Source organism: Tachypleus tridentatus, chromosome 4 (assembly GCF_004210375.1).
Source record: "Tachypleus tridentatus isolate NWPU-2018 chromosome 4, ASM421037v1, whole genome shotgun sequence".
NCBI classification, from domain to species: Eukaryota; Metazoa; Arthropoda; class Merostomata; order Xiphosura; family Limulidae; genus Tachypleus; species Tachypleus tridentatus.
Window position 1 is genome coordinate 65,857,091 of NC_134828.1, and position 23,662 is coordinate 65,880,752.

Sequence of the window (23,662 nt, forward strand, 5' to 3'; positions counted from 1 at the left end):
TTTCTATTTATCATAATAAAGGACAAAGAATTTTAGTGAGAATTTGTTACAGACCATTAAATTATACGTTACGAGCAAAAAGAAAACTATGGTGAAACATGCGTAGGTATTAAAATAAACTTACAACGATAAATCCGTTGTACCTCATTCCTTAGACATTTAAAAATTGACGTAAGACAATTTTTACTTATATATGTATATATATACACACATTAAGTACAGTGCACTGTCAAAAAATTATACAGTTTCAAATGTCATGACAATTAATACAAACAACCATATGAGACTAAATTTACACAGCACGTGAATGTGCTCAGACACAAATGTTATCTTATTACCATAACATAATTAATAATCACATGATCTAGGTGTTTTTCGAAAGTTGGGACAGGTTTTAAAAGAGCAATGGGGATTTTCTGGTAAGGTTTTCTGACCAATTGACGGATATGAAAAGTTTTCAAAACCGAGAAATCTCTTGCCTAATTTTTAGCCAAAAGAAATGTCTTGTAATTTTGTCACATGTCTTGCTGACTCCTAAATGACCTCTCATGGAGAATTCATGGGCTACTTTCAATATATCACAACAATACACTTTTGGAAAACAATTTGATAAACGTTAAATACACACAAAAATACAGCACACAGAATGCACACTTACAAGTCAAGACTGTTTGTTTAGAATTAGGCACAAGCTCCACCACGGTCATTACGGGTATCGAAAATCCGGTTTCTAGTGCTGTGAATCCCAAGACATACCACTGTGCTACTGGGAGACAATTCAAGAGAGAAAATTGCAGCTTTGTATTAGAAACAATCTTAAAAAGACCTTAGTGGATTGATATTAACGTATGCAATTCGTCTGAGTATACGAAAGTGTATTGTCAAATTTTATCTTCCCCACACACCAACTTATCCTGAGTAAACCGAGAAAGTTCTCACTCTATATTAAATAATGTAGTAACTAAATAGTATAGGAAAAACTTTTAGACAGAAATGATGTTAGAAACCTTAGAAAATACATTTTTGGTCTGTTGTGATTTCTTTATGCAGAAACAAGCACCGAACTTCAAAAGAGAAAGTGGATGAGACTTGGCCAGTTAAGGGATTTTACCACTATGCTAGGCCAGGATCTGTACAGAATGTGAGTAGTAGTTATTAATTTTATATGTTAGCCTCTAACAATAACGGATGATCTCTAACAACTAGAATAAAACAATTATCTTAATATAGAGAGGTTGAATACATCACAATATTGTTACAGTCAAATAATGTCTGATGGTCAAACATAGTTTCTATTGGAAAAGGTTCTATTGTAAGACAGTTGTGTAAAGAATACACCACTACTCATTGTCTCCTTTCTTTAATCAATCTCAATGTATAAGGATGATAATTCTCCATCAGTCTGATCTATGGATGATTTGACTGTTATGTCATTGTTTGTCTCCAAATGCTTTAGATATGCAATTATTGAATGGATTTATTGTGAAATAGCATGCGTATATGTGGCTTCTGGCACTTCTGAGATGGGCATACTCTTTTATTATGTTACACGCTGATGAAGATGCATTTTGTTACTGACTGACATCCATGTTGATGTTTTCTCATCTGTTGCAAGATGCTGCACTTTCTGTACCATGGGTGAGGGGTATGACTTCTTTCAGGTCTCTTTTTGGATGGTCTTGACGTTCCAAGTTGATCTGTACATGTATTCCTTTGTTTTCCAATGTGAAAATTTTGTGTAGAAAAGGGGTGTTAAATAACCTTTCTAAAAGTGACCATGTTTTGATAGCGTTGTAGTTCCTATGACACCAAACAAGTTATAAATGTCCTTCACTTACATGCCTTTTAACCACTACTTATATCTGCTATGGCTATTGCAACATTTCTTAAAGGGATTATTCAGAATTATCTTAGTAAAATGCACTCAACCCTCTTTATACTTTATATTTTTGTTTATAATGTACTGAACCCTCAGTTTACTCAGATGTTTCGTTTATGGTGTACCCAACTTTTTGCAACTAATGGATTTGATGACTTCCATAGGTAACTCTCAGATTAATTGTATAATCTCTACATTTTAGTTTTATGGAAACAATTTTTTTCTGGTTTGGTTATGTGTAGAAATGACCATGCTCTTAATTTCACCTGAAAAGATGATCAGAGAAATTTTAAAACAAAAATATTATTTGTCTTAATTCGAGGCTTTTTCTTATGTGGATGAGTTTGTGTTCCAAAATGCATTTGAAAACGTTACAAGAAAAGTAAATGTTCTGAATAAAAACAAATGTACTTTCTGCTATAAGATTACACACACAGATGCTGACTTTCACACACATGCAGTGTTATCTAATATTTTATTGTTCACCCACAAAGTTAGGTTTATGATAAAGTTTATTCAGAATTTGTGGAAGCAATTGGTGTATCACAATAATTTAAAAAACATCACTGTACTTTGTTAAACGTTTTCCAATTTAAGTCTTATAAATTGGATGGACTTTGCATCTTAATTCACTGTGATCATATAAATTATTTTTATAAATGTGACCCGACTATTAAATTTCAGATAAACATATATGAATAATTAAGTTGCAAACTGCATTATATCACAATAGCAATGAATCAATTAGTGGTGAATGCATTATTTTAAATTACATTATCCTCTATATATTTTACTTGTTACAACAGTGCACATATTACTAAAATTTGGGAATTTCTTAATAAACCACATACATACACAAACAGAAGTTATATAAAAAGAAGCAAATCCAATATGTAAGTGGTGCATATATACTGTACTATGATTAGCACTATATAGCAGAAACAAATGAATAATGGGACTTTTCAATTTCATATTATTTATTAGTGGAGACATTATTACACCCAGGGTAACTCCACTGTAAGAAGTAAAATCTAACACTGACAATTGTTCATTCTGTTTAACTACACTGGATACACTATTCCACAGCCATTGTAACCTGTCACTAATTTATATAAGCTTGTTCATAAATTATTTGAAAAAAATCTCAGAACAAACATTTTTTGTGCTTTTAATTGATGTGCAAGAGCTGTTATCTTTCTTTGTCTGTTTGTATAAAGAAAATAAAAACTATTATATATGTCATTGACAGTTTATGACTAGTTTCATTTATAACATACACAAGCGAAAAAATATATAAAAAACTGTATGATGCTCTCACAACTCTGTAAATAACATTTTTCCATAAGTAAAAAAAGAATTTTATAATAAAAAGAATATTGATCAGTGAATATATGTATATGATGTCATGGTAACAGGAGTGGAAAAGTGAAATACAAGGAAGATAATAATCACTTTAAAAAACATTTATTAATTTCATGTGGTGAAAAAATTTAGTTAAATATAAGTTTATGTTCTTCGATTTTGCAATGATACTTTTTTGTGGGGATCATGTCATAATACCAGTACACTCATGTCACTGATACCATTGTGATTTGGAAAGTTGAGGTGTTTGGGAACTGAGGGTTTAAGGGTGTCATTGCGTACAAGTCAGAGATGTTTACATCTAGTAAAGCAAGTGGATAAATAATGCACTCTGATTTAAATTGGTCTTTTACATGAAAGGTAGAACTGGAGAGATTCAATAAGTTAGTGATATAATCACATGCAAGACAAATAGCTTGCCAACACAGACCAGTTCTGTCAGTTTGTACATATGAAGGTGATTGATTCTGTCTGTAATTTGGAATGTACTGGACAGTCTTTGAAATTCCTTTTACATTTAAAAGAAACTGAATCTGGAATGATAAAAATGTTGAGAGATGTGTTATCTCTTGTCAGTAAGGTAATGTTGCATTGGACAGTTCTACTACTCTGTCTAGTTGAAGGAAGGTATGTAAAGACTAAAGAATCTCTGTCACTATGTGGTTTGTCTTTAGACCAGAGACAGCTTGCAATAAAGATTGTGGCAAGTTTAGCCCTTTTATTGGTGTTGTTGGGATAATTCTGATGTCTAGAAATAACGAGTAATATCATTTGTACTGTTAGAGTATAGACATCTCAAATGTAGGAATTGACCCTTAAAGGTAGTGTTTGTACCAAGAAGGATAGAAAGAATTAAAATGTAAATAGAAAGATCTTTCAGTGCATTTGTAATGTACGTTAGCAGCAAATGTAGATGTGGAAATGCCAGTAATGATGTCTAAAAAGATCTGTATATTTAAGAGAAAAAACAAAATGAGATCATCTTTTACAAACCTTTCAATGATAATCTCATTCTCTGTTTAAAGAAATTCAACACAAAGAGTATTGAAGAAATTAACAAATCTTGGTAACAGCTTTTAATATGTGTTACTTGTGTTCAACAGGAAGTAATGCTTAGAAGTGGTAGTAACTGTGTGTCTCAAGTTTGTTTAGGTTTTGTACCAGCTGTTTCTATGTCTGAAATTTGTTGAAAATAACTAACGTTTAGTTTTGGTATCAGCTGTTTAACTCCAAGATTGTACAACATGAACCAATGTTTAACCTTGAAAGAAACTGTTTGACATATTCCTAGACTTTTCAACAGGCAACTGTTTATGTTACATCACTTTTAATCGTGATAATAACACAATTTCTGACTTGTTCAACAGGAACTGATATAGAAATATATAATTTTTAATCCTATTAACAGATGGATAGGGTCATTTAGTATGCTTCAACATAGTTTAACAGGAACTAACATAAGAATGCTAAGCTGTTGTTAGCAAACAGTTACAGACACCATTATTTCTTTCAATATGACATAATACAGATTTCTTTTGATCTATCCTTTCATTAAACAACAATGATGTCAATACTACTACAAAACCATTCTTAGATACATTGTAATGTTTTTCCAATTACTGATGTTGTGAAAATTGGATGATACCTCTTCTTACTAAACAATGAGAAAATAACTTTTATTGAAATATTATGCAGTTGACATGCTGACAGCTGTTTGAATGATGCAATTACTTACTGCATGGAAGACTAAAGACTGCAGGACCAAGTTCCAAAAGAGAGGTAAAAAAAGTCAGTCAACCTGGTCCAACTTCCACCATCGCGCTCAAGTAAGAGGGCACTGACCACAGCCATTCTCTCTTAAAACAATGGGTAGTTTCACTGTTCCACTTACCATTGTCAACTCTCCAAGAAAAGTGAAGGAGAACAGATAGATATGTAGATCCACAGCAGTAAAAGAATGACTAGGTGCATGGAAATAGGGAAAAAAAACCACTACTGAAGAGAGATAGGTTGCAATCTGAGAACATATTTTCAATGGAACAATCCCTCATGTATATATTAGTATTACCTCACAGGGGAGTGTCTATTAAAATCTCCCATAATGAAAAAGGGAGATGGCAACTGTTCTGTAACACCATCAAAGTGTGACTGATTGTCTCTCAGGAAGACAAGAGAACAAACAATGATGGTTTTCTACTTACAGTTGGTTGTTGGTGTATGTGTGTGTGTGCATATATACACACATACATGTGTATATATTGGTCTACATGCCCTATCCACAAACTTGTGGTTACAAATGAGTTATAGAATCTGTCCAGTTGAGGGTGAGAAAGTATATAGTTCATTATACTTACATTTATACATGACTAATGCTTGCACCTATTGATCCATTTTTCACACATTCTACTTTAATTTCCAACTTCCCGTGCAAAGAGCATACCTGTTTCAGAAGTACCCCATTTATGTGATTTATTCATTTTAGAGTGCACCTGTTCATTCTGGATAGTTAGTTATTCTGCTGTGCTTCTTAACTACCCCTTTTACCTTTACAGAGTGGAAATAATACCATATCAGAAATTATTTTTTAAAACCAAAATATAATTTCCCATAGGTAATTCACACCCACCCTCTTCATGGCTGGTGTTCTTCTTTTAGAACAGGTCAATTCTTGTAAGTGAGGATTACAAAGGAATAGTAGAGGGAGACAGATGTGCTACTACTGGTGGAGAACAGTCACATGATATGCACATGTTTAGAAAAAGCATGAAGTTGATAGGGTATAAAGACTGATGCACTCATTGCAAAAATATTTTTTTAGCAAAGCTTAGAGTGCAAAGAGTAATTGAGATAGATTTGTGTGATAGGAGATAGATACCTATCAAAAATACATTTTAAGTGTAAAAGTGTTAACGTTTGGATCTCAGCACAAGAGATTTGCATGTTTAACTGGTTTGTGAAATAAGTAAGAGCCTCAACTTTTTTACATTGAGAATTAAAAGTATTATAAGAATTTTTTTCTTTGCGGAATATTGCTATTGAGATCCTGATAACCTTAAGTCAATCATTTGAAATATTTTATCAAATAATTTTAGAAATAAAGACAAAAATAAGAAAGAAAAAAAGAGCTGTTCCAAAACAACAACAACGAACTTGGAGACATTTTATGAGCCATTATGGCGAGGCTAAAATTTAAACTTTTCTCTGAAGTTGGCTTTCCAGTTTCCGTAATAGCTTTATATCTTGTTGAATAACGTGATCAAATTTAAGAGGTCAAGGTTTATAACTATTGTTATTCCAGAGGGATGGGGGTACTATACAATTTCCAACAAAATAATATACAACTCTCCTCCCATATAGTGAATACGGTGTTAAAATAGGCTCTCAGTGGTGGGAATGATTTTCAATAACTTCTCGTAATGCCGTCTCAAATGCATGTATGTGTTGCCAAAGATTAACGTGGTGAACCCCAAACCACGTGTAAAATTACCTACATTTAGAAAACGGATTACCTTTACCATAACCATTTTTGAACATATTACATGAATATTATTCTCTTTCAACATAACTCCAGTTACGACAGAAAGTCTTCGTACCCCTGCGTCCCGAGTAGTTTTTTTGCTAATAACTTAAAAAGTATCACGATAAGGCTAATAGAAGTATAGTATATTACAAATATTATACTAACACAGATTTACATAAATTATTTCGTAGATTAAACGACAAATAAACTGATTGAAGTATGCAAAAAAGCATGTAGATAAACCCTTTACGTATTGGTAGAGTATTCTTTGGTCAGACGAGACTAACATCGAGCTTTTCGGCCATAATGATGTTCGCTATATTTTGCGTAAGAAGGGGGAATGAAATCTTCCAAAGAACACCGTCCATATACTTAAATACGGAGGTGGCTCGATCATGCTATGGGGTTCCTTCAGCTCTTCTGGTGTAGGCAGCCTTCAACGCGCCAACGGAATCATGAACAAGAGAAAAGTACGTTGATATATTAGCCACTTATATCAAGAATGATGCTCGGAACTTGCGGCTTGGGCGTCGTTGGATCTTCCACCACGACAATGACCCTAAGCACACATCGAAATATGTGCAATCCTGGTTGCAGAGGAACCATATAAGCGTTTTGGTATGACCATCGCAGTCACCCGATCTCAACCCAATTGAAAACGTTTGGCATGAGTTGAAGACCAGGGTTCATCAGCGTCATCCGAAAAACTTGCAAGAATTGGAGGCCTTCTGTAAAGAAGAATGGAAGAAAATATCAGTCGAATACTGTCAAACGATCATGGAGGGTTATGAGGAGTGATTGCTCCAAGTAATTCACCTGAAAGACTACACAACTGACCATTAAAGTAGACGCACGAACACTTTCTGCCCCTCCTATGTTTGGTTATTTGTTTATAAACAGTTTATTTGTCGTTCAATTTACATAAAAATTTATGTAGATGTGTGTTAGTACAATATTTATAATATATTTACTTTTATTATCCTAATCGTGATACTTTTTATGTTATGAGCAAAAACTACTCGGGACGCAGGGGTATGGAACACTTTCTGTCGTAACTGTAATATTTTATAATAGTTATTAAAAAATCAAAAACATAAAAGATATCAAAAACCAGCATATTTAAGTTTCAGGACTAAAAATATATATATTTTAGAAGTAAAATATGTCTATTCATAACGAACTTTACAACATGTAAGTGACTGAGGAATTATAATATTTTGAAACAAAAATGAAGGAACATTATTATTACGAGAAGGAAAATCATAAACGCAGACAAAAATTACTAACTCGTGTCTAATATATTGGATATTTAAACTTTAAAAAATCTTTATAAGAAATTAATAATACATTCATATTGTGTTAAACGAAGTATAATAATAATGAGTGGAGAAACGGCAATAATTATAAATGTTTCTAATGTGCTTAAAACAACTTACTATCGTTGCTGAGGCTCTACCACTAAACAGTGCTTAAATGACAACATTTATAATAATGTGCTTAAAGAAACTTACCATTGTTGCTAAGGCTCCACTAGTAAACAGTGCTTAAATGATAACAATTATAAACATTTCTAGTAATGTGCTTAAAGAAACTTACCATTGTTACTGAGGCTCCACCAGAAAACAGTGCTTAAATGACAACATTTATAATAATGTGCTTAAAAAAACTTACCATTGTTGCTGAGGCTCCACTAGTAAACAGTGCTTAAATGACAACAATTATAAACGTTTCTAGTAATGTGCTTAAAGAAACTTACCATTGTTACTGAGGCTCCACTAGTAAACAGTGCTTAAATGACAACATTTATAATAATGTACTTAAAGAAACTTACCATTGTTGCTGAGGTTCCACTAGTAAACAGGAATTGTAAGAACTTACGAACGAAAGCAGACAAATAATAATAATAATTAAATTACCAATATATCTATAAGTTAAAGGGAATACTTTTAAATTAAGTAGAAAAACTATGCACTTATACACACCTGAAACAGTATATCGCATTATGTGAATTTGACATATGGTATTTATAATGTTGATGTAAATCTTGAATCCTAACGAACAACAGCACTGTCAAAGTTATTTGTTAACTCTACACTGGTCACTTAACCGTCGTTTCGTTGAATGTAGCCAGCAGTAACATTTTTATTTGATGTAGATAAGAGTTGCAACAAAACTAGCAATATAATTCAACAATAATAATTTCCATTATTTAAGTGTTTATTTGTGTTTTAGTTTAGAAAACTTAGCTTAAATCATAATAAAATTCCTCACCTGTTCTATTCGAGAAATTACTTCTCCCCATAAAAAAAGAAAAAGATTAGATACCGTGAATTCTACACGTTTGAATTCGTGGGACATTATTTAACATGTGTTATTATTTTTGTAATAATTTCTTAATTATTTATTATTTACATGCTTGTTAATTGTTAATCGTTGACATTTTTGTTATTTACAGTTGGATGCGTTGTCCCACTCAAGCACTTTATTGGAATGAAGAGCTCAGCAAAGTACGTGAGCTCAGCAACATTCTCGTATGTTGGTTAAATATTTACGTTGTATGAAGTTATTATTAAGAAACTGAAGCACCCGCTTCAAAGACGCCGGCAGAAATTTATCCAGAGTGGGGTGATATTGTGAATTGAATAGAAACTCATGTAAATATGCTGAATAAAGAAAGAAAAATTGTGTTTCTAATGTTCCAGGGAGGAAATGCCCTTTTTGACCCCTCCACTGCAGACGCCAATGACATGCCTTACCTCACGCCCATTATATCATGATTTATGTTGTTCACGTATTCCAAATACTATTATACTCTACGTTTCCGGATATTACAGATTCAGATCTTTTAATTGTCTGAGTTAATGTACTCTGATTTTACATTCCGAACTACAGATACCTTGATTTTAGTCGCCAGAGTGTACAGATTCTAAATTTAGTTTCCGGAATGTATAGGATAAGAGTTTGCTGTTTGTGTATATCCAATAATATGAACAGGTGGTTAGGGCGCTCGACTCGTAATATGAGGGTCGCGGGTTCGAATCCCCGTCACATCAAACATGCTTGCCCTTTCAGCCATAGGGGCGTTATAATGTCACGGTCAATCCCACTATTCGTTGGTAAAAGAGTAGCCCAAGACTTGGCTGTGAGTGGTGATGACTAGTTGCCTCTTCTCCAGTCTTACACTACTAAATTAGGTTAGGGATGGCTAGCGCAGAAAGCCCTCGTATAGCGTTGCGCGAAATTCGAAACCAAACAAACCTACTTTAATAAATATAGTTTCTTGTGCTTCCCTCCCCACTACTGTGACTGAATTAAGAGACGAGGCACGTACATTAAATTTGTCTGTTGTAGTACTTTCTTATTATTTCTATTAATTAAAAATAATAAAAACTCTTCAATTTGCATTCTTACGCTTTTGACACTACCCTAACCGCTCGCACCCTACACTATGCGAAACGCTAGACTAGATAATAAAAATCGCAAAACGAAAAGAATTTGAAAATATAGAGCTATCAAAGACACTGCTCTTTTATCTAGGAGATTACAGAACGCAATTGGAACTGAAGCGAAACCGTGCGGAGAAAATACAAGAACTGAATTTGAAGCTAAAAAGCAACGCACAAAGAAGAGACCGAAACGTGTAAGTTTTCTTCCAAATAGTCACATTAAAGTCATTCTCAGTATGAGATAAATCTAATGTCTTTTACGAACATTAAGATGGATAGCAGACTTAACCGTTAATTTTGAGTTTATAGCATATTTTAGGAGAGTTAGAGCTAACAAAATAAAACAAAAGATCACACAATGGATTGTCTCTATTCTGCCCACCGACTCACAATCTGTGAGCCGCTGGTTCAAATCTCAATCATCGAACATGCTTGTTCTTTCAACTGTGTGTTCGATATAAAGGGACAATCAATTGCACTATTCGTTGGTGGAAGAATTATCCAAGAATTAGTTGTGGTTAGTATAGATCTATTTGCTTTTTCTGTTTTCGTAACTATAAATCTTGTAAGCTTAATATCTTACAGTAAATGGAATTACAGGTTCTTTAAGGCACTTTATTTCGGTTGAAGTAAAATGTGTGTCAACAGCAACAACTATTATTTATTTTAGTGGCCTTTAACCACCATGAAGAATTTAGAAAATTACGAGCTGAGTATGACAAAGAGGTGAGTTTAATAACACTTTCAGAGTTACTGATTTCTCGTTACCAATCATAATGAAATTCTTAAACTTATTCGTTTTCTTAAATTTTCCTTTGATACTTCACTGGTCGAATACAACAGATGTTAATCTAAAAACATTAGTAGAACACTAGTTTGAGTATATATGCTTAATTTAACGAAGTGGGTTTGAATAATTAGGCTTAATTTAGTGAAGTAGGTTTGATAGATGTAACTTTTGGATGTGCTTTGTTTTTAATTCCCGTCACACCAAACATGCTCGCTCTTTCAACCATGTGGACGTTATAATGTTACGGTTAATATCACTATTCGTTGGTAAAAGATTGGTTCAAGAGTTGGCGGTGGACGGTGATGACCAGCTGCCTTCCCTCTTGTCTTACACTGCTAAATTAGGGACGATTAGCACAGATAGTCCTCGTGTAACTTTGCGCAAAATTCAAAACAAACCAAACCAAATCATTATTAATTTATTCAATTGAATTCATTTTTGTGAAATTTGTTTTTTTTTCGGAATATGATTTAATCGTTCGAACAAAAGAAAAAAGTTTTTTCTTTGGATACCACAATTACGTCTTTACTTTCAAACACTTAGATTTATATAGAAGGAGCTTTGAACCAGTATAAAAGCTGTTTCTTAGACCATATTCTAATAATGATACAAAATAAGAAGAGAACTTATGAATTGTGACTCGATTTTAATTTATATTTGAGAGTTTATTTAGTTTTATCGTTTTATTTCCTAGCAAGTTGACTTAATGAAACAACCGCGATATAAAGTTGTAAACTTAGTCTCAAAAATTGGTTAGGCCTGGCGTGGCCAGGTGGTTAAGGCTCTCGACTAGTAATCCGACGGTCGTGAGTTCGAATTCCCGTCACACCAAACACGCTCGCCCTGTCAGCCGTTGGAGCGTGTAAAGTGAATGCCATTCCCACTATTTGTTGGTAAAAAAGTAGCCCAAGAGTTGGCGGTGGATGGTGAAGACTAGCTGCCTTCCCTCTCGTCTTACACTGCTAAATTAGGGACGGCTAGCACAGATAGCCCTCGAGTAGCTTTGCGCGAAATTCAAAACAAATCAAACCTAATAAGTTTCACATTTCTTGATAGTCGGCCCCAGACTTGACACAGTGATATATGGTGACACGAGGTCATGAAGGGGATGGAGTGGACTCCCATTTTCTATATAAACATCCTCACACATTTCCACATTTCATATCAATACCAAACTTAACACAGCGATTCCATAAGGTCATGACAGAGGACTAGGTCCCCCTCCCTCTAATTTCGTATTGATAGAATTCTTGAAAACAGTATGTCTTTTTTGGCAGCATGTGCGAAATTAAAAAAATAAAAGGTAACCATAAAACTTTAGTGGTGTTATCTGTTGTTTTAAAATACAAATAACAAAATATATTATTTATGATTAAAAAACACTTTATAGCAGTTTAAATGAATTGCATTTCATATTTTCCTGAAGATTGAAGACTTGAAAAATATTCATGCTCTGTCTGCTAGAGATGCCCAGAACCAGAACAGTCAATTAGTTGCAGCTTTGACAGAACAACATAATCGTCAAATTAAAGGTTATCTTTGTTGATATTCAAACATAAAAAACTTATGTGCAACTAAACTCATAAAGCATTGTTATTGTGAATTAAATACTATAGAGCTACCTCTCATAATGTTGGTTTTCCTTTGAAATTCTACTCTCCTTATAAATAGAAAAGGAAGAATGTATTAGGTTAACATATCTAAAGCATCGTTTTAAAAATAGAAATATCAGTATAGGTAGGAAGATTTTATGCGTCATTGTGTTAATTTATTGATACATATTTATGTTAATGATGGAGACTTTTCAGATTAAAAGTTAAAACACATAAAAATATTTCATGTATCTAAATATCGAAACACATTTCATATTTCTAACGGTAGTTGGAAACAAAACATTAATTAACTAGTTCGGCAGCATAATATACAGAAATAAGTTCACAGAACATCACCTAGTGGTTATTAAATGAACCAAAATGTTTTTTGTTTTTTTTGGCAGATTTGCTCTCTTATCTAATAAGGCATTTTTGTTGTTCTTGACTGTTATTTTTATTTTAAGATTATTTCACAAGAATATTAAATTTTACTTAATGTCTGTGTTAAATAAGTTCATATTATTATTCATAGGCTCCTATTATTTCATTCTTATTTTCGTCTCCATTTAGGGTTTGTTTTTATTCATCTGTTGCTAACATTCACAGGTTCCTGATGTGTTTATGTTGACTTTATTTTCATTCATTGGTTTTTGATGTTGAAATGTGGAATCTTTATTCATTCATTGGTTTCCAATGTTTCTCATATTTTGTTTGATGAATTATTATGCCTGGCATGGCCAAGTGGTTAAGGCACTTAACTCGTAATCTGAGGGTCATGGGTTCAAATCCCCCTCACACTAAACATGCTTGACCTTCAGCCATGGGGACATTATAACATTACAGTCTATCTCATTTCTCGTTGATAAAAAGAGTTGCCTAAGAGTTGGCAGTGGGTGGTGATGAATAGCTACCTTCTCTCTACGCTGCTGCATTAGGGATGATTATCACAGAGCGCCCTTCTGTATCTTTGCACATAATTCAAAACAAACCAATTATTAAATATTGTTTTCTGATATTACTCCAGTTTTAGTTTTTATTTCTTCTTTTTCGTGATTAATTTTCATGGTGTGTGGAAATTTTTCTAATGGTTTTTCAAATGATCATTATTTACGTTATTTACATAACTTATCATTATTTACTTTAGCATCTGCTTAAAAGTTTTGTAATTTTTGTCTTCATTTGTACATTAATTGTTCCTAATTAACACTTGTAGATATAATTACAAGTTTTTCTCAGTGGACTTCTAAGGGTTTTCATTTTCTTCTTGCTTTCTCTTCCTAATCTTTCAGTCACAACTCACGGAAATTTTTATTTATGACTCATAATGGCAAGTTGAATATTAGGATTAATTATTTGTATTGTTAATGACACTTTTGACTGTTGGTAAAAATGTTGAAAGTCTATTCTTGAATTTCAAAATTATGAGGAGTATTTTAAAAGGGTGAGCTACCAGTTGTCAGTAACTATTCCTTCAGCTGATATCAATCATATTTGTTGTCAGTGCCATTCTTTCTGTTGAAAACAGTCATATGTGTTGTCAGTAACCATTCTTTCAGTTAACATCAGTCATATTTGTTGTCAGTAACCATTCTTTCAGTTAACATCGGTCATATTTGTTGTCAGTAACCATTCCTTCAGTTGAAATCAGTTACGCTTGTTGTCAGTAACCATTCCTTCAGTGAATATCAGTCATATATGTTGTCAGTAACCATTTCTTCATTTGAAATCAGTCATACTTGTTGTCAGTAACCATTCCTTCACTTAACGTTAGTCATATTTATTGTAAGTAACTGTTCGTTTAGTTAGCACCAGTCACGTCGTAACTCATTCTTTACAGATCCACAGAAAGTCTGAAGGTAGACCTGAATAATGATTAATTTCTGTTAGGTGTGTCAGCTAAAATACATACTTTTGTATGAAGTCTTAGTAGCACTGAATTTTACATTTGTATAGCATAGAATCCTTATTATATCACTGGAGAAGAAAAGGTTTTGTTTGTCTGTTACAGCCTGGTTAGATTTATGAAACATTTATTAAAAATTAGCTATCATCAAATGATGTTATTGCTTAGGTACGAGGTTTAAAGGCAAATGCAAAAAGACAAAAAATTGATATTGAGATGGCTTTTGTCAACCGTGTTTGTTGAGTGGTTCTGCAATATCTTTGTGTTTCTTTTTAATAGAATTAGAGAAAGGCTTTGCAAAACATATGCAACAGGCTTCAGAGAGCCATGAGAAAGCTCTAGAGATCTTAAAGCAGCAGCTACAAGACTTACAGAAGCAGATGGAAAGCAGTCTTCAGGGAGACACCAACATCAAATTACAGGTTTGATCTGTTACTGGTATCTGACTACTAGAATAGGGCCCTCAGTGGTTCAGTGATAATTTTGCAGGCTTATAACACTAAAAATTGGGTTTCATCACCTGTGGTGGGCAGATCGCAACTAGCTCATTGTGTAGAATAGCAAATATAGGTTGAGAAATGAGATAGACACTTAGAAGAACATCTTTAAACAACTACAGTATTAAACCAATAATAATAATGATAATATACAACTTTATTTCATAAAATTAGAAAATTCATTTACAACATTTTGTCTGGATGTTTTTTTTTTCAACTGATTACCAATTTTGTGGAAACAATACTAAAATTATTTCAACTTTCCTACTTTCAAGCAAGTATGTCAAAAAATATTTCTATGGCTTAATTTTCTGTTTTCTTGAAATAAAAGATATTCCATATTATTAACTTTTCTATTTTCAACTCGTTTTCTTAAGAAAGTCTTATAAGCAACATGGCATAAATAAAATATATAATTTTCGAAAATCAACTTCCATATTACTGGTGTTTTTTGTTTTGTTTTTTAAGAATGACTTCCACTTCATTCTCCAGTATGTTGTATTTGTCTTTATAAACTGAAATTGTTTATAACCAAAACCAGGACTTTAGAAATGGGTAAACTTCATCGCTATTGAGTCTTAACAACAAAGCCTGATAGATGAGACTCATTGTCGCTTAACTTGGTCAAGCACCCACCCAGTAATGATATTATTTTTTTACTTCATTATTTTAATGTCCTCTAGTGGAGTAATTTTATGAAAGGGATACAATTCTAGAAATTTTCTAATGTGACAAGCTAATGTTTGCTAAAATATTCATTTTTTTTTTCTACACTAAATAATGGAATAATTTTAATACCTGTGTATATTAATAATTTTATAACCTTACCCAAAAAAACAAACAAACAAAAAACACTCAAATAAAGTAAGTGGATTTATCTATAGAAAACACTTAATTTTTTAGTATTGTATTTAACGTTTAATCTGGTGTGATATGTTAATATCATTCGTGAGTTTTATTGTGTTTTAAATAAAAAATAAAAACACTGATATGAAGTGTAACATACTAAATCATGGATGATTATATTATTACTTACATGTAAAGGTATGAGAAGTAGCTATAATGTTTGTTTGTTTGTCTGTTTTTTATGAATATTTGCACTAAGCTACAAAAGGGCTAATTGCTCGTCCAAAATAAAAACATATCTGTGTGAGTAAAACTACATCATCAAACATACTATTAGTTATACGTGTTGAAATAAAACGAATATATTTTCTTTGCAGAGGGTTCTTGATCAGAATTGTTATCTTGAGAAAGAAGTAGAATGCCTTAAAACTGTTCTCGAGTTCAAGGTTGGAGATATACATCACCTTCGTAAAGAAAACCTGGAAATGCAGGAAGAGGTTATTTTTACTTTTTTATTGTTTTTTGTTGCAATATTTATTTAGGCTTTAAGTATCTCAAAAAAAAAGAAAAGAAATGTAGGCAGCTATACTACACTTTTGCATTGTGTTAAGTAACACAGTTTCACATTGTTAGGATCAAATAGTGATCTAGACTTATTATTATAATATTATAAACTATGTAAACATAGTTAAACAAAATAGTCAACCATTACAATCAAATGGCTAAGTAGATTTATTACCTATTTAATTATAGTCAAATAAAAACAACATATTGTTAGGAGTGAGGCGTATAGACTTGTTACATTATTCGAGACTATATATATGTTGTTAAACACACTATAACAATTTTTGGATCAAAGAGCCATCTTTTTAGAATTGTTACATTATTATAGAATATGTAAACAAATTTATTTGTTTATATTTCAAATTAAAGTTGTTTTTTTATTAAACCACTAGTTGGAGAAGTTACCATCTGCAAGACAAGAGATTCAGAAGCTAAAGGCAAGAAATGAAGATTTACAAGCTATGGTGGATGAGAAAGTTCGAATTGAGAGGTAATAGAAGTTCCAGCAAATAGATGACTGCTAAGTCCAAAGTGAACTAAATCATTTGAAGTTGTGATCAAATACGATAACCAGTTTACGGGTTAACAGTAAAAGTATGACCAAACAACAAACAACACAATCATAATTAAGGAGTGTCTTCTCATTCTCCTGATTTAATTCCAAGTTTATTTGCATTGATATCGTTATTGCTTGTACAGTTATTGTTAAAAATTAAATTAAAACAACAATGAGTTATAAGGACCTTTTAAGATTTTAATTTCATATTACGTTTTATTGCTTTCTTCTTGACACAAAAAGCTGGCGCCAGCTGTTGTTATTCATTTAGTGTAACTGTGTAGTGAACTACATTTTCCTTGACAAAGTGAATTACTTTACAAATCATAACTATGTGTATTTGTTTCAATTATAATCCATTAGGAATATATCCAGTTTAGATTAAGTTACTTTTTGTATATAATTGTTTAACATAATCAGATGAAACAGTGGTGTTAACGTCTGTGGTATGATTTATTTTATCTTATTTAATCCAACATAATGTCATAATGAGGCTTAACATATCCCATCAGAGTGTCATTAGAAGTGATTCTTTCCATTATGGGTTTAACTTTTGTTTTTTTAGAACAATAAGTGTTTCTACTTAGCTAATTGTCTTAAGTAATCTATGAATTACTTTTAGTTTCAATCAAATAATTCGATAATTTTAATTTACTTTTTTCAGTATTTCTCTTAGACTATAGTTTAACCATGTTCTGACTCCATTCAGTCTTCTGTAATTTGACAATACTGAAAGTAAATTATAGTATAAACTCAAATTACTATATTTCATCTAATCTAGTCAAAGATTGTCTAATCTGATAAAAGAACTAATCATAATTTAATCGAGCATAACAGAAAAGTGTATAGAAATAGAACACTTATTCCACCAATGACTTTGATTATAAACATGTTACTATGAATTATGTAAACATGACAGCTCATTATTAGAATCAAACAACTACCTAGACTTGTTATGTTGTGACAGACTATGTAAACATCACATCTTTAAGGATCAAATAATGTAATGCATGCATGTGGAGGTTACTTGTTTTTAATAAAACTATTTTAACAGAAACTATTTTAAACAGCCACCATTATAAAACAGGTTTTGCTCTGAAACTATACATTATACATTAAGATATGATATTTGTCCCATCACTGAAAATCCCTTAGTTTAAGCATTGGCTCAAAACTGGGTATTTTCAGCTGTCTGACATACCACAAATAGTTTTATACTAAAATAATTTGTACCTGGTTTATAATCCATCAGTTGTCAGATATTATTTCTGACAATATATGTCATGAAAATAAGAATAAAATAAGATTAACTTGTACAAAGAACAAACTAGATCTGTTTTGCTTTGTTCAAGAAAATCGTTAGATAGTAACTGTGGTCTGACTAAGTTTGACTTTCATATTTCAACTTGCAGACAGTTAAAAAGAGAAAGACTACAGCTAGAGGAGGAGTTTGAGAAAGAGGTGAAGTCAAAGTCTCGATTATCTATGGAGAAAGAAGAACTCCAGTGGAGACTGAAGCAAGCAATGGAAGAAAATGTTTTGTTATCAACAATGACTGATTTTATGTATTGTTTTATTGTACTTACAATGTGAACAATGTCTGATTGTATATATTGTTTTCTAGTATTAAAATGGATGCAAGTGCTTTGTTATCAACAATACTGATTGTATGTATTGTTTCACTACACCACAATGGGGACAATTGTTTTATTGTGAACAATATCTGATTTTATGTATTGTTTCACTGAACTACAATGGGGACAACTGCTTTGCCATAAAAAAAATGACTGATTGTATGTATTGTTTTACTATACCACAGTGGGGATAATTGCTTTGTTGTGAACAATGTTTGATTATACATTTTGTTAATAAGATAAGTACATAAATGAAAAAGTTGTAGCCCCAAAACAAATACCCAATACCAGGACATGAATGTGGTGGGTCATTATGTAGAATGCTAGGGCGTTTTTTTGTTTTTTTAAGTATTGGCAGAAGTAAAACAAAAATTGTGTTTGAGGGGGAGGGAACATCCACTACCTAGTTCAACCTCATATGCATAGTATAAAACGGAAAAGGAACAGCTGCATCTTTACATTCTTTCACTGTTTGCAGAGAAAGGGTGGTTATTGAGAGAAAAGATTGAATGAACATTTAGAACATTCAAAAACCTTTAAGATTCATTTATGATTTTTAAGTATATGAAACATTATAAATATTTGATCTTTATGAGCACTTTGAAATCTTTACCTAGAGTCATCAGAAATCCTGGATAAACCATCTACTGAATCCCAGTAGACCATCCACTGAATCCTCACCTTTAAAACCTACTGCAAGAAAGATTTGATATTCCAAGCAACCTGATTCTGTTAATGGTACTCTGAAACAATCCCGTTCAATAAAGTCATTAATACAAGAAAGGGACAGAAACAATTATTCTAGTGTCTCTGAAGTCCTTGATGATCAGGGTACAAGAAAAGGACATATAGAGAATGATGATCAGACATCAAAACAACAGAATAATCTCAATTTGAACGTGCCTCGCCCAAGAAATGATGAAAGTGAAGATGAAGAATCACATCTAGTGACAGGTCATCACCATTATTCTGTAAGATTGGATGCCTTCTGCTCAAAGAGTACGACACCTTCACTGAACGTTTGTTTAGATGAAGGTTCCAGACTAGAAGGAGAGCAGCTAGTCTAATATTACCACCCACCGCAAACCCTTGGACTACTCTTTTAACAAAACATAGAGAGATTGACTGTCACATTATAACAACTTCATGGCTGAAAGGGCGAGCATGTTTTGGTGTGATGTGGATTCGAACCTGTGACCCTCGGATTACGAGTCGAGTGCCTTAATCACCTGGTGATTCCAGGCCAGGTAGATTAGAGGGAAAGCACCTAGTAAACCGTACCCACAACTCGCCAACTCATAGACTAATCGAATAATGAAATTTGACAGTCACTCTTATGACCCCTAAGGCATTTTCCATAGAATGTTTTATTCTACTGAGTAGTCAGTTAGGCCTACTGACTAGATGTATGTGATATACTTGGTTACAGAGTGTAACTGAGCATCTTTTAGGTCTCCAAATGAGGTCTAAAGAACTACCAAGATAAAAATGTATATTCACAGAAACAAACAATAATACAATTACAAAATAAAAACATAAACAAGGGCAACTGCGTGCGTCGAACATGCATGATTACTGTTAAACTTTGATTGAATTCTCATTAGCTACATGCTTCCTCCACTCTGTAAATTGTACTATCACTAAAAATGAAAACAAATATCCATGTTAAAAGTTGAAACCTAAATGTTATTCAATGAAGATAAATAAACCTATTATAAATCATAAATGCAGCACTATTAACCTCAGCAACACAATGTTAAGTAATTTATAATTAAAGCAAAAGTCAACTCTTCCAAAAATCTTTAATAAAACCACTTGAAAGCTGAAAGTTACTTCCCTAGAAAATATTAATGATTCAACCAAAGTTAAGTGAAAACCACGTTAAGTTAAACAATACTGTGGCTGAAGGTTTAAATTAACTTACAACTTTAGGAAATGTAAGAAACTAAAAAAATTATTAAAAGTCCTTAATTCTAATAAATTCTTTCTTTTCTTTCACAAGGGCAAACTTGACTTTATACTTGAGAACATATTGGCATTAAAAACAAGCTCAGATCTGCTCAGTAGAAAACACATGGTACTTACCTGTACTACGCCCCAAATTGTGGAGCATGACAAATGTTTAGTGTTTTTGATGATCCAAAGAAGTTAAACGTAATTATAACTAAGCAATTCTGACAAGGAAAACTAATTGCCAAAATAAATTTAAATCTGAGTACTTCGCAGAGAAAAATACTTCAGACAGTGAACAGAGTTAGAGCTGTTGATATTTTTGTAATAATATCACGTGTATAAATGTATACGGTGGTTAAGGTATTCGACTCGTAATCTGAGGGTCGCGGGTTCTAATCTCTGTTACACCAAACATGCTCGCCCTTTCAGAGGTGGGGGCATTATAATATGACGGTCAATCCTACTATTCGTTAGTAAAAGAGTTGCCCATTGGTTAAGGTATTTATTCGTGCTTTTGTTCTAAATTGTGAATGATTTGTGTAAAATAAATGTTTCAAAATTAGAACTAAGAAACATAAGTTTTAAAATACAAATTATTTGAAAATTTATAAATTTTCTCGAAGTAAAGAGAGCTATTTTTAAGTGTTAAATGTTCCCATTTGAAATTACCTGTGATATTATAACACAGAAGTATATATTACTTATCGGCAGATGGCGATCCAATTTTTGTTTTGTATTTTTGATAACAAATTTTTCTTTATGCCATTTTTTGATTTCTGTAACTGAATAAATGTTTATTATGATTTGCTTATTTGTGTTGGCGAAATTAACTGTATCATACAAAATTTTATTTCTGATTTCGTGTATTTTTACAAAAAATAAAATTGAAAACATAATCTGTCACGTAGTCACTGTGGACCTCATTTTCATCTGTTCAAAACTCTTCAGTATTATTCACGCCCAAATTAATTTAGGTTATTATATAATGAGCTACAAAAAGAGTTAAATATCCCTTATAAATATCGTACATGCATTACAATTATACCAGGCTTAACTGTGTGTCTTTGGTATATTGTATATAGTTCTATCGATTGTAAAGCGGTTGCATTTTAAGTCTAATTTGCAAAACAATTACAAATTAATTCAGGAAGTGTGTGTATTTTTCTTACAGCACAGCTAAAGTGGGTTATTTACTGAGCTCACCGAGAGTAATGGAACCCTTGATTTTAGCGTTATAAAGCCGTAGACTTACAGCTGTTCTAGCGGGGGCTTCAGGAAATGATTCTGTATCTTAAAGAAAACTGAAACCTAAATTTTCTCATTAACCTAATCACTTAGTTAAGAATGTCTGCATTTGATTCAGTAAGTAAATCCTGGTCTATCATACTAAGTAGAATAAGAAATATGAAAAATAAAAAATAAAGCGCCATTTTCATACTTGCAGCAGTTTTTTACTAACAGATGAAATATGATTTATTCTGTGTTGAAAATAGTAACTTCTTTTGGAGATATGTATTTTATTCACGACCAGTGTTTTGAAATATTTCGGGTCGTTGTGTGTTTATATTAAGCTAATTGTCTCAACAATAGCTTGATATCTCATGAAGCTTACCATATTAAACATAACATTCCAGCAGTGTGTTATTAATTTTGCGAGAAAGCCATTGAATTTTCTTAAGGAATATTTTATTAGTTTTTACAATAATTTAACAGAAGAAATAAATACAACAATATCAACAACAACACTGTTAGATCACAGAGTCCAAATGAGAGACCAGAAGGCCCTGAGGTTGAAGAATCAGCGGAAGAGGAAGAATGAGATAATAGTTGAAGACCCACTAGAGGCCACTGAGATGGAAAGAAGAAAAGATGTCCGCTGAGGGACGTGGAGTTCCGACTTGATTTGTCAGACCATCCACATCTATACAAAACAAACAGACTTAAAAAAATCAGAAAAATCAACAGATCCTTTGTATTCAGTCAAATGTTTAAATACTTTTTAAACGAAACAAAAATAGAATTTTTAATTAGTTGCCAAATTGTGTGTTATCCGTTGTTTCCAATGCTGAACATAAAAACTAATACATAACTAACCTCATCCTGTGCAGTAGATCGATTCCTTTAGTGGTAGATAAGGCCGTTGTATCCGGTGTATGAAGGTGTAGCAGTTCAGATAATGTTGAATAATCTAGCAGTAAAGACAATAAAGATTGTAAGTTTTCTATAAATTGCATATTTGAATATATGTTACTTTCTTATTTTTCACCTTTTTATGCCTAGTGATTGAGCTTCTCTTGTTTTTGTACTTCTAGCTTGACTTGTTTTCGTATTTTAGGCTTAGTTTTTTTTTATATACTATCAGCTCGGTTTGTTTTTCCGTTTAGGTTTAGTGTCTTTGTAATTTAGGCTCAGTTTAATTTTGAAATTCTTTTTCTGAAGCAGCTAGAGAAATATTCCATTGCCAGGTAGGTACGAGCACTGTGTGTTATTTAATGTGCACTAAAATATTTAAATCACAACGACCTTTAAAAATCGTATTTGTGCATTTTTTTCGCATTCCTTCAAATTAGAACTTTAATAAGATTAAAATAAGAGTGAAAATTACATTTAAAATCAGTTTTTGTTGTTTACATCTTCTGTGATGAATTCCAAAATAAATCAATTATGACGTATGTGATTAAAACGTTGCACTTAAACAGAACTTTCGTCACCTTTCATAGGCATAAGAAGCCTCAAAGCTTTGACACCAGTAGACAAAGTTATTGTATTTGTCCAAATAACACAACTACATCCCAGAAAAAAATACAGTTTTAGCCATAAGAGATGAATATAACTTAAGGAATATAATTTTACTATAAAATTCTTGCCATGACCATATTACTTTTGGTCGAGAATACATGTTAGTGTCTTCAGTTACAAATGTGTAATGTGACTACAGTATGGCGAAGGTCAGAACATGCCATTGGATGCATATTAATGTCACCAAGTAATACTTAGAACATGCCACTGCATGTTTGTCCTGATGCCATAAGGAGAAGGTTCAAATGTCTTATAATGTTTTGTCGTCATTACGTACACCTAGAACTGAAACGTAGAGTAAGCTGACGTGGTAGACAGCTG

The 23,662-nt window shown here is 32.3% G+C and overlaps 1 protein-coding gene across 2 annotated transcripts; it reads left to right on the plus strand.

The window, feature by feature from the left end:
- The first annotated feature begins 1,064 nt into the window (after nt 1–1,064).
- LOC143249329 (microtubule-associated tumor suppressor 1 homolog A-like) lies at nt 1,065–18,615 on the plus strand. 2 transcript variants are annotated; one of them, XM_076498974.1, is made up of 9 exons: nt 1,065–1,141; nt 9,217–9,268; nt 10,299–10,401; nt 10,878–10,933; nt 12,424–12,529; nt 14,772–14,914; nt 16,213–16,332; nt 16,792–16,889; nt 18,368–18,615. In XM_076498974.1, exons 6-9 carry the CDS (start codon nt 14,798–14,800, stop codon nt 18,546–18,548), a joined length of 516 nt encoding a protein of 171 aa, XP_076355089.1. In that variant the 5' UTR covers nt 1,065–1,141; nt 9,217–9,268; nt 10,299–10,401; nt 10,878–10,933; nt 12,424–12,529; nt 14,772–14,797; the 3' UTR covers nt 18,549–18,615. The 2 variants fall into 2 exon arrangements, 1 of the variants encoding a protein (XP_076355089.1); XR_013027735.1 differs by lacking the exons at nt 1,065–1,141; nt 9,217–9,268; nt 10,299–10,401; ... (3 more) ...; nt 16,213–16,332; nt 16,792–16,889 and adding an exon at nt 17,163–17,401 and having other exon boundaries at nt 18,368–18,507.
- The last annotated feature ends 5,047 nt before the right edge of the window (nt 18,616–23,662 follow it).

Excerpts from the sequence above, each read along its gene's own strand:
- LOC143249329 (XM_076498974.1), top strand. The coding sequence starts at position 14,798 with ATGCAACAGGCTTCAGAGAGCCATGAGAAAGCTCTAGAGATCTTAAAG. Across the intron at positions 16,333-16,791 it reads ACCTGGAAATGCAGGAAGAG|TTGGAGAAGTTACCATCTGC; the intron begins GTTATTTTTACT and ends TTAAACCACTAG. Across the intron at positions 16,890-18,367 it reads GAGAAAGTTCGAATTGAGAG|ACAGTTAAAAAGAGAAAGAC; the intron begins GTAATAGAAGTT and ends TTCAACTTGCAG.